Source organism: Pholcus phalangioides, unplaced genomic scaffold (genome assembly GCF_987345545.1).
Source record: "Pholcus phalangioides strain wild (caught in Gottingen) unplaced genomic scaffold, Ppha-v1.0 ptg000011l_1, whole genome shotgun sequence".
NCBI lineage: Eukaryota > Metazoa > Arthropoda > Arachnida > Araneae > Pholcidae > Pholcus > Pholcus phalangioides.
In genome coordinates, this window is record NW_028301604.1 from 6,280,709 (window position 1) to 6,293,245 (window position 12,537).

The 12,537-nt window shown below is 32.8% G+C and overlaps 1 protein-coding gene across 1 annotated transcript in view; it reads left to right on the forward strand.

Annotated features, from left to right (window-relative positions):
- The window catches only part of LOC149079985 (pyruvate kinase-like), a 29,037-nt gene that overhangs the window by 3,407 nt on the left and 13,093 nt on the right, over window positions 1-12,537 (forward strand). Inside the window, exons 3-7 of the mRNA XM_089238907.1 lie at window positions 2,142-2,233; window positions 6,979-7,113; window positions 9,794-9,980; window positions 10,224-10,366; window positions 11,092-11,219. Of these exons, the coding sequence (XP_089095033.1) occupies window positions 2,142-2,233; window positions 6,979-7,113; window positions 9,794-9,980; window positions 10,224-10,366; window positions 11,092-11,219 (685 nt within the window). The remainder of the gene's footprint in view (window positions 1-2,141; window positions 2,234-6,978; window positions 7,114-9,793; window positions 9,981-10,223; window positions 10,367-11,091; window positions 11,220-12,537) is intronic.

The following is a 12,537-nucleotide window of genomic DNA, read 5'->3' on the forward strand; positions in this document are numbered from 1 at the left end:
GCAGCGGTTCTGGACCCGGTTTTATTTCCATGGTTAATCTCACGAAACTTGTGTTGGAAAAATGTTTCATCGTAGGTGCTGTAAGAGCTCAGATATGAAAAAAATGGGGAGGGGGGAGGGTCTAGGGTTAGCAGAATCAACTAGAATCTCACTTTAAAACAAGATGATATATAGGGTCTAGGGTTGCAAGACGTCCAGTATATATATATATATATATATATATATATATATATATATATATATATATATAATAAAAAATCCTACAAGGGCGTATGCAGGTTGGGATTGCATTGAATGTCCATGAATTATTAAGGGACTTGGTGACCTCGGGAAGTTGTTACGGGAGGGGCATGTGGTCTGAACCTTCTAGATTCTAGTGCTAATGAGATGTTTTTAGTGAACTTTAAATTAAAATTAAAAAAAATAAAATTGAGTCTTTATTTTTTATTGCATGATTATGATGTCCTAGAAGGGTACCCTCTCCCTTCACATGGCAAAGCTGAACATTTATCATTATTGACAAGCTTTAAGCCAATGTTGGCATGTTTGTATTTTGCTGAAGTTTTTTTCCCATTTTAGTTTTTTTGTTAAAGAAATTTTTATCTAGCTTAAACCCTGGTTGTTAGATTTCAGTATTTAAAGGATTTGTTAGCGTACAGTGGTGGGATACATGTTGACACATGGCATTTATGAATTATTGGGGAGCCTTGGCTCCTGTGCCATCTTAACGCTAGGGCCCATCCAAGCACCTCAAGAGGGGCCTCTGTGAAACGAAATAGTTTAATTTTTCAAGAATTTTCCATATAGGGCCTCAGAAAAAATCACTTGGCCTGGGGACCCGTGATGCTCGTAAGCAGGGTTGTTTGGTTTAAACCAAGTGGTTTTTTTCAAAAAATCAAAGTTGCCTAAATATTTTTTTTTTTTTTTCCTTGAAAAAATATCATATTGGTTCATTATTAGCCAAAATGTTTTATTTTTACCACATTTTATATCCTTGGGGTACATTCTGATGGTATATCTTTAAATGACATTCCCTATATGTTAGAAGTTCCTCAGGAATATTAACGGGGGGGGCGTGTTTGGTTTAATAAAGCTGAATTGCAAGCACATCCACATTATGACCATGGCATACTCCGATTCTGCTGTTGAACAAGAATTTTTGTGCTTTCAACCTTATAGCCAGAACACGCGGTGAACAACATATTTAACATTTCTTAAGTAAGTTGTAGTTATTTGTTCAATTACTTCGTTTTTTTTGTGATGTTTCCATGAATTATGAAATCGTGAAATGCTATAATTAAGGTATCATTCTGCCATGACTGGCTATCGTTTTCATTCTGCGTGCTAATTTCCCACATGTTGGATGATGTCATTAATTTTACATTAAGTATTTTTTCCCCTTTATCAAATAAAATTGAATTTTTTCAGGAATATTCATATCAATTTTCAAGTCATCCTGACAATCGTTCTTTTTTTACAGTGTTTTGAAATCAGAACCTTAGTTATAATCACCCTGTATATCGTAAATCATTGCTAATTAATCGACATTATTTATGCTTCATTAAAGACATTATATTCACCTAATTTTTATTACTTTTTGAAAAATAGCTTCCTAATTTAGTATACTGAAAGTATCTGGAGAAAAACCTTTATATATTATATGATTAATAATAACATTAAAAGAATTTTCAAACACACAGTAATCCATTGAGTTAAGCAAAAAATAATTAAATTGCAAAAGTTGGTTTCTGTTAAAATGTAAGAAATATTTTTATTAATTAGTATGGGAATAGTGTTAATTACATTAATAAACATTTTATTTCAGTTAATTATTAGAAGTTTGAATGATTTTTCAGAAATTTCATTGTTTTTAATGTTAATACTATTTAAAACAAAAAACCGGTTTAAACCAAAAAAACCTGGTTTAAACCAAAAAAAACCCGGTTTTTTTCAAAACATTTTTTTTTTTACCAATTCTGCTCGTAAGACTGCCCTGCTCGGCTCCTTTTTAAAATTTGTTAATAGGGTAAGACTTGCTTGCCTGGAATCATTGAGTTACGTGGAACCTGGTTTTAGTTCTAATTCTTGAAGATTTCATATTCATAATATTGTATTCTTTAAAATATTTCAACTTCTCGTAGGTCCATCCTCAAGAGATGTTAGCATGTTGGTGGACATGATCAACGCAGGAATGAACATCGCACGGATGAATTTTTCTCATGGAACTCATGAAGTAATTGTTTATTTGGATATAATTTTCAACATAAAAGTCCACATTTCAGATAATATGCAAGATGAATATCTCAAGAAAAATAAACGTCACACAATCTGCGCCATCATATAAACTGCAGAATGTTTTTTAAAAAATATATACTGTTGACAATATAAAAAATCACATTTTAAAATTTTCATTGTCATCAAATTGCTCACTGTTATTGCATTTTATTAAAATCCAACTTTTGAGAATTTCGAAGAGTTCATTTTAATTCAAATCATTTAAACTGCATTAATTTTGAAAAGAGAAGACTGCTTTCACAGCTTGGATTTTTTTTTTAATTAAAAAAATTACTAGGGCCAGATTAACCATTAAGCAAAATAAGCACTTATTTTCCTTAATGGGGCATCAAGAGAAAAGGGGCACCAAAAAATAATGGAATAGTATTTTTTAAAATTTAAATTTTTAAGCATCAACCAGGGCCATCTTGAGAGCATCATGGGACCCCGGGCCAAGTGATTTTTCTGAGGCTCTACCAGGCCAATTCTTGAAAATTTCAACCAGATCTTATTTTTGTAAGGCCCTTGAGGTTCCCGGGCCCAAGCCTTAAGACGGCACTGGCATAGACCATCCAGTAAAAGATCCTAAAATTTTAAGAGCACTTGATTGTACAGCTGAAAATCTTTATCAAAAGATTTACCAGAGCTGTAACTAAGAGCAGGGATGGAGGGGTCTGGTACCCGGACGTTAGACCAGGAAAGGTGCAGAGTTTTCTCTTTTTTCGTTTAAATTATTGGGGGCAGCACCAAAATAGATAATTCCCCAAGTAATTCTTATGGTCCATTTCTAGTTATGGTTCTGAGGTGACATAAAAGCACAGAGAAACTAAGTTAATTGCATACAAGAACTTGTTACATGACTTGAGCGATGTGTTAAGGTTAAAAGTAAGGAGGACTGGTAAAATCACTTGTGTGCTTTAGGGTCTTAAATATGCAGAGCTGGATTAACCCACATTGACTTTTCATAGCAGACGTTTCTTTTACATCTGCTCTTGGCTAAACTGCAAAGATAGAGATCGTTAAAAACAAAGAAAATTTCAATCGGAAGGGAGGAGGATTGCACTTGAGCAAACATGATATCTGGCAATTTGAAAGACCAAGACCAGAACGATTAGGAAGTAAACTCTTTTAAATTCGGATCCCCTATTCATATTTGAAGACTGTGATCCCCACCCAATCAAAAGCTGTCACGATACATCACTTGCTCGATGTCACAATCAAGTTGAATCTGCTGCGTCTTCAGCCAAAGGGTCAGTAGCAAGTCTTTCAAAGAGGTTTGATCTTGCTTGCCACCAACTGCACTGATAATATCCATTGCAGTAGTGGATGAAACGTCTGTTTCCAAGAAGCCTTGAACACAACATAATGGTCCGAAAGGTATGGATTCTATTTTCATATGGGAAAATAGATCTCACTGTTTTGAATAAAAGAAATATGGCTGGTTTTTTTGCTTGTTTTTACAAATTGTTTCGCATAATCTTGTCTAATGTAGTCTTTAGTGACTCTGATTTTTCATATGCAGTCAGTCCCCCATATTTGTCGGGGGTTGCGTCCCTAGGGTCTAATAACCAAAACCATGGGTTTATCTCATTTATTGAGCATCATGAAAAGAGCGGAGTGACACAGAGGTAGAAGGGAATGTAAAAGAGTGTGTAGCTGTTTGTTTTCTGAAAGAACATTGATTTCTGTTTGCTGTTTTTTCTTCATATGAAGTATGTTGGAATATATTGACAAGGCGGCTTCTACTAATTTTCCTACATGTGAAAAACGTACGTATGTCATGAAAATAATCTATCGATTTGAATTTGTGAAACCCTTTCGCTATGTTACTCATGGTGAACTTGTCTTCTACTTAAGAGTTGCCACGTCTCTAGTTATGACAGTAATGGCATTAGAGATAGTGTAATTCTTCCATGCCTTCAAGACATTTTATGCATTGGCATCTTCTATTGCATGCACAATCATCTCCATTGAGTGGCGTGTATAGTGAGCCTTTAATGTTCGCTTTACCCCTGATCAAGGGCTGAATGATAGATGTTGATTAGGAGGCATATAAAGGACTTCCACACCATCAGCTTCGAACACATTGACATCTTGTTGTCTAGGAGCATTATCCAGTATCAAAAGAAGTTTGAATGGCATGTCTTCACTCTCAAGGTACCTCCTGACTTTCGGAACGATAGTTTAAACCAATCCAGGAAAAGTGTTTTCATAGTCCAAGTCCTTTTATTGTTCATCCAAAATAATGGGAGTTTTGACATCCTTTCTCTTCAATGCTCGCGGATTTGCAGATTTGAAAATTATGGTGGGCTTTATCATGTTCCCATATGCATTTTTGCACAAAACATACTTACCATGACTTCAAGATAGACTTATCTTTAACTAGGCACTCACTTTTCTTGATTGATAAATGTTCTTTGCAACATTTTCTTTCAAAATAGTGCCGTTTCGTCAGCGTTAAACATCTGCTGAAGAGTGCATAACCCCCCTCTTTTCAATAATTTTCTGTAAAGTCTTTGGAAATTTTCTAGCTGCCTCCTGGTCAGCAGAGGCTTGTTCGTCAGTGATTTTTGCATTGCGTAATCTGAATCGTTTCTTAAACCTATGAAACCAATATTTACTTTCATAAAATTCTGAGACTTTTCACCAGCCCTTCCTTTTATAGAAGCGTAAAATGTTATAGAATTTTCCATTTATAATATTACAATCAATTGTAATACATTTTTGTAATAGTCTTGTACCCACAAAAAACAGTATTTTCAGTGTAAAAAACATATGGATCCCGTAGGCGATGTAAAGTTTTTGCAGGTGTAGCCACAACCACGGCTGAATGAATTTCAGATTTTTTTTCTCAATATATTTCACCATAGATTTGTTGATTCTGTAATGGCAGGCCACAGCAGCAATTGACTTACTTTTGCCAAACATAGTCAATATATCCAATTTTTCTGTAAACCTTTTCATTTTTTTTTTTTTTGTATTTTTGAAGCATTATCAGTAGCATTAGAAAAATGAGCCATCCTAAACTCGCACAACTCAAATTTTGTAAACAAAACATGTGAATGATGATTGCTGAGTGTTTCCAAAAAAATTTCCAATCAAGGAAAAAACAGTGAATACAGGGGGCTGACTGTATTGTGAATTTGTATGTATAAAATCATTAATAAAATATTATCTTCAGCTTGTATTGGTGATAAATATCACAAATATGATCAAATGTGTCGTACATTATAGGCCTACATGAACTTCAGTTTAATGATTGTGTGAAACTAAGATATGTTGTGTGTGTGTGTGTGTGTGTGTGATCCTTATTTTATGTAACCTTGACACCCTGTTATCAACATCACAAGCAGGGACTGGGGCCTCCTCACGTGGGGATATTCAAATCGAACTCCATTAGGCTCAACTTGAAAGTTAAGTTGGCTTGAACAAGTCGAGTTGCCCGTTTTCCCTCTCGCATCACTATTTAAAAAATCTCAAAGCCCAGGAGAAATGGTTAACTAAACAGTTGTTTTTACCCAATCTCCTCGTACATTATGAATCGGAATAGGAAAACACATTTTTAGCAATTCTAGCAATGTTGATATTTCATAATAATCGTCCTATATTATTTCTGCAAAAAAGAGATAAAAATTATGGGTATATCCATACATTGAAAATAACATTCATCGTATATTATTCGTTTTGGCCAACAGGCATCCGATTCCTTGCATTATACGGAATCGGCAAAGACACTTACCTTGAATTAATAAATCAGCTGAATGACTGCTAATTATCCTTAATTAAGGTAAGTGAAATTCATGTTGTAAATATCCAATATTTGGAAGGAGTTTCAGTTCTATAACAAAGTTTTATTTCCTTTTAATATGACTATCTTGGAGGGGTGTAGGGTTTCCCATATACTCCCACAAGCATGTGTGTGCTGTGCGTGACCTATATTTATATTACTCATTCCATTCGAGAGGGATTTGAGGTTAAGGTTGCGTCAGAGCATTTTTGCAGGAAATAAGTTGTTATATATAACTGTTTATCGTGTTATGAAACTTGGCGTCGGACACCTCTGGTACAATTTCTGACAAATATGAAGGTATGTTAAACAATTATGCATAAAATGTTGTTCGGCTAGCATGCCAAGTGACTCTGTTGCTTAAGGATATTGGCGACAAAATATCCTGTGTACGAAGCTATATTGAAATGCCAATACGCTGAAGTCTATCAGTTACCAGACTTTATCCCTGTATGAGGAGGCCCTGAGATCTGTCACTCATCTAACTGGTATATAAACTTGTTCTTCAGCTGCAAAAAGTTACTGAGTGGAATCCTGTTACATTTTTATAACTAAGGAGAAAAAGTTGTCTTTCTCTTTTCCTTCATCTAACTTGAGTTAGTAAAAATATGTTCCAGTATTACGCATAGAAGAAAGAATAAAACACTTTTACTTTCAAAGCTGAAAATATCCCACATGAGACACGATGTGCAACTAATAGACATGGTCTTTAAAAAATACTGTAGTCATTTGGGAAAAAGCAAGGGATATGAGTAACTGTTTTTCTGAGAAGTTTGAGTAATAAACACATTTTTCTATTAACATTTTCATTGTTTTTCAATGGAATGAGTTTTTATTTTGTATTTCCTTATGAAACTTGGTCATTTTTAGATTTAAATAATTGTTCTGGCATTAATAAATTTTACCTACCTTTACAGTATCATGCTAGTACCATAAAAAATGTGCGTGAAGCTGTGAAAATCATAAGTGAGGAATTAAAAATGGTGTCTTATCCAGTTGCTATAGCATTGGACACAAAAGGTCCAGAAATACGAACTGGATTATTGGAAGGGGTAAGTTCTAATTAGTTAATATAGTGAAAATCCTGTATTATAATACCCTTTATGATAATCGCTTATATAACTCCATTACTCTGTTCCTGGTGCATTTTTTCATTGTGGTAATATATTCTATGTGTAACAACTTCATGATACTTTTCTGCAATCCCTTGAATAGGCTTATCATTAAATAGAAGTTTCACTGTATATCTAAATATTCATTGACATTTTAAAATCATGGTTAACTACAAATATAACAAATATTTTAAAATTGACCAATGTTTAAAAGTATGTCAATTCTAGTTATATCAAGACACCTCTCACAATATTTTAAGTATAGTTCAGTTATGTAAACTAAATATTGATTTTGCATTGTTAAAAGTTCTCATTCTTGCTTTGATTTTATTAATCTTCTGGACCAATCTAAAGTTTTGCAACAGAATTTCGAGTTTTTTTGACCCATAGAAACAGGGTACGCCGATTTAAATTGGCTTGGTTTTTTTTTTTAAATCACTGATTTAAAAACTTCATTTTATCTTTAACTTCAATGATAATGAAGTAAAAATAACCTAGTATGGTATAAAGGTTTTGATTGAAAGAAATACAGAAGAGAGCTAGTAAAAATATAAACTTGAACCTAATCCCTGGATATAGTGCAGAAAGATAGCTATTCTATTTCTAGGTTTTGTGCATGAAAAGAAATTTTAAAAATGTAGAAAGCTAAATATGTATATATAGATAAAACTGTACTAAGTATTGACAATGCATTACAATAGGACACTAGGGTTCCTCTGATAATAAAAAAACAAATTGTTTTTTGTTAAAGCCTTGAATTCTATGTCCACATTGCTAATTTAAAATAGAGATGTTTTATACCAACATAAATACCATTGGACTTGAAATTTTAATACAAAAAGTAGAAAGGCGAGAGTTTGCTTGTTTTTTTTTTAACCCGTCAATTATTTCAAATCCTTAATTTTTTAAGTGAAATGCATTTCAGGTTTCTCTGAGCAGAAATTAACCAAAACAAAGATAAGATTACGTTAATGTACGACAATAAGGAGGGAAAGGAGTTGTCTCGTTTGGGTTTTTTTTCCGTGTGAGGATTCAAAACTGGTTTTCATGATATTTGTGTGTACAGATAAATATATAAAGATAGAAAGCTCAAGATAACACAATAGACAATACAGTACACGGAGAATGGAAGTCTATGAGTAAATATTTGAATTGCTGCGCTTGAAAGTGGTATTTTGTTTGTAAGTATATATAAAACAGACGAGAATAATATGCTCTCAGTATATATAGGGACTTGCATTTTAAGACCTGATGTTGGTATTTACCTTCTAAGGCTGAATATTGATGTACCATTTGTGCATTTTTTTATTGAAAAGTGATTTTATTTTAATCAATTAGTTTTGATAACTTTCAAATTCTTATGCTATGCATAGCAGCATAGATCAGACACAAGACCTCTATTTCACAGATGTGAATAGTTTTTTTTTCTATAAAATAATTTTTTTTTTAGTTTCTTATATGGAAAAATTTCCCATAATGATCATTACCAGTTTTTGGACTTTTTCCCCTTTGGGCCTGTGTAGTAGAGCATTAGTATAGTGGACCATATACATAATATTTCACTCCATAATGGAATAAAAGTTTAAAATACAAAATAACTAAACAGAGTTCTGTTTAGTTCATGCCGAATTGACCTCTGGATGTACATAGTGAAATTGAGAAAGGCTCCATGTGTGTGATACTGAGTCGGCCACCATACATTTACTTTGAAGGGGAGGGCTCGTTAATAATAGCATTCTACAAGAAAAAATTTTAATCTATGGAGTTTGTTTCTTACTGTTCATTACTTCATTCATAAATGATGAATTAAGTTTGAGAGATTGAGTGAAAAAATATGTATTAATGATTAACAGGATTTGTTTAATTAAGCAGTCAACTGTCCAATTTCTTAGTTTGATAATAAATTAGTTTTAAAATAAATTTTCCTGATTTAAAGTTTTTATTAACACATTTAGACTTTCTCGCATTAACTGTTTTTTTTTAAATCAACAAAAAATTATAATTGAAATAATTATTAGTTTTCAAAAATTAAAATAATTAAAGCACGACAGTATAGCTGACTAGTTAATTTTAATCAAAAAAAATCAATTATTTTTTAAAATTGTGGTTTTTTTCATACTTTATGTGATAGGATTTTCACTTCCCGGACTGACCAGAAATTTTAGTTGACTGCCTATAAAGATTTCATAATACTAGCGGAAATTATTATAATTCCATGATCTGCCTGCAAGCTCCCATCCTGATGTTTCATCCTTCCATCCTGTTTTTAAAATTTTTAAAACACTTTTATAAATTTTTCTTTAGAGAAATTTTTCAGTTTCACTTTTTTTTATAATCTTGCAATTATATCTTAACTTGGCTTATAGCAAACTAAAGCTTTTATCTCCTATCTATAATGCTATTTTATATGGCTGTAGGAAACCTCTGGAAGGGAAAGAGTATGAAAATATATATGATAAACTTTATGGAGAACATGTCTGAGACACCAATAATTTTTTCTTCGTTTTCCACCGAAAATGTTCAAGTTTTAAACTTGTGTGTTTAAGCATCAAGATTTCTTTTTGTTTGTGTGTGTGCATGAGAATTTTTCTATTTTTTTAACCATTTTATTGTTTTTCAGGGACCGTCAGCTGAAGTAGAAATTATGAAAGATGCAAAAGTTAAAGTCACAACAAATCCTGCTTACATAGAAAAATGCAGCGCAGATGTGATACATGTTGATTACAAGAATATAACAAAAGTTGTGGTCCCTGGAAACAGAGTTTTCATTGATGACGGTCTTATATCTCTTGTTGTTAGCGAAATTGGTGAGTGTCTTTTTTTTTTTTTTTTAAATTCATTAAAAGCTATGAGCATATATAAATGTGTATTTATGCTAGGAAAAAATCTCTTCATTTCAGAACATTTTGATTAAGGAATTTGCAAGGGATCAAACTATGAAATGGAAGTTTTTTTCCTTGCTAATGGAAAATTTTTAAATTTTATTGAAATTTATATGAAAATTTTTTTGGATTTGAAACCAATTTTTTTTACATATCGATTATTTTCAGAATCTGATTATTTGATTTGCGATGTTGAAAATGGTGGTATGCTTGGTAGCAAAAAAGGTGTAAATCTTCCTGGAGTCATTGTAGACTTGCCTGCAGTATCTGAGAAAGACAAAGAAGATCTTTTGTTTGGGGTTCGTGAAAAAGTAAGTGAATAAACTCATGGCAATGGAATATTTTCAAATTGTGTTGATTTGAATTTGTCTAAAATTTAAATTGTGATCATTTTTGTCACACCACTGTCATTTTCTTCACAAGAAAGCTAATAATATCAGATTTGGCAATAAAACATGGTCCTGAACGGCAGCATTTTTAATATTTTTGCATTTTATACTTACTGAGAGGTCGGTGTGGTATTCTCTGCAATAGCAATCGTTTTCTATAGTAATATCACTTTTCTTTTTTATTTCTGCATTGGCAAAGTTTCTCAAAAGGGCACAAATTGGGTACCAAACTTGCGACATCTCTGAACATTATTTGGTACTATAGGCGAGGTATCTTATCGACCTGAGCTATTGCATCCTACAAAATTTTAACTTTTTTTATTTTTCTAACTTTTGGAAATGTAATTACTTAGTCTTTCAAAAAAGGAATTAAACTAAAAAATTTATCCTAAAAGCGTATTGCAGCTACGCTATGTATTTACTCGAAATTAAGTAGTTGCAAAGACATGCATATTGTTGGAGAAATAGGCTAATTCATATGGAAGAGGAAGTAGGTTTTTGTATGAAGTTTTTAAAACATGGCGAGACATTTTTATGCATTTAACAATTTTTGATAAATTCATATCAATAATTTATATTAGTTTTTTTTAGCAAGGTTGTCACTTTTTTTTTTCTTTGTGTAATACGTATAAAACATGGTTTTATAGGTAGACATGGTATTTGCTTCATTCATTCGTAATGCTGCTGGTGTCAGAGAAATACGTAAAATTCTTGGTGCAGAAGGCAAAGACATCAAAATCATCTCGAAAATCGAAAATCACGAAGGAGTAACAAAGTATCTAGATATTTTATTTTTGTGTAAAAATTTCAGAAATTTAAGTGCTATGCATGTTTTATTAAAATATATTTTAATATACTTACATGTTTCCACTCGTAATCCGGCATGCAGGAAAAATTAAAGGACAGCAACTTTTCAATTTGGATTAGTTGGTCATTTCCAGTACGTTAGGGGGGGGGGGAGCAAGGTTTATTCTTTAACGTTAAATTTATATATGTAACAGTTCACACTGATTGATGTGATTCTATCTGGACTCTAGTTTCTGACAATAACCAAATGGTAACTATATCCAAAGAAAATCCTGTTTGCAAGTGTGTTGACCATATGTCCTATTTTGGTTGAACGAGATGTATGGTAAAAGGATACATAAAAACAAGACAACTGTTTTTCATTGAACATTTTGCAACCAGTTCTATAGCAATCATTCTTTTTAAATTCTAAAATGACTCTTCCCCCCCCCCCCCCATTTAAGCTAAAATCCCACATATTTGTTATTCAACCATTTTGAGGCATTGGAATGGAACTGTCTTACGTATATCCCGAATTGTGGTTTTTTAATGTGCAATACTTATTTTTATTGTAGATCCTTTTGAGAGCCTCTCGGGGGAAAAATTAATTTGAATCTGGTCAACTGTGTGAAGAAAAAATGGCTTTTTTATCACATTTGTTTTCACTCTCGGAAGGCCATTGCAAAAGCAACTCCATGTGTATATGAATCAGATTACAACGTTAAGTACAGAAGTTTGTCAACAAGGGAGGGAAGGGAAAATGCTTTCTAGCCTCCTATAGTCTTGCAGCCTGATAACTATAACTTACAGGAAACAATAAGTTCGGTTCAACCTTGGCTTCAGAATGTGCAAAAAAAAACTTGATGGGGAAAAGATTATCCAAAGTCCTAATAACTATAAACAAATTTTTTCCTCATGTTATGATATTGGTCTGTTCCATTCTTTGGAAAAGTGAGAACAATACCTAAATAACATTATACATGATTTTAATAAGCACAGGGGTGGGAACTCTGCGCCAAAACTAATATCTTGCGCCATCCTGCTCCAATAGCGTATTTTTGTATTTTTCTGTGCCAAATAGCGAATTTTGCTTCAGTATGCTCGGAATTTCGGAAAGGCGCCAAAAAAGTTTTGTTCTTGCTAGACACGAAACATTTCTTTACGAGAAGAGTGTGTTTTATTCCACTATACTTAAACTATCGGCCCCTGATCGGGCTTTCCATCGCAAAACCCCGATATTGTCCGTGATCGTGGAACTGAAGATGGTTTGCAATGCCTTTCAGCTTTAACTCTTTAACGCCCAGATA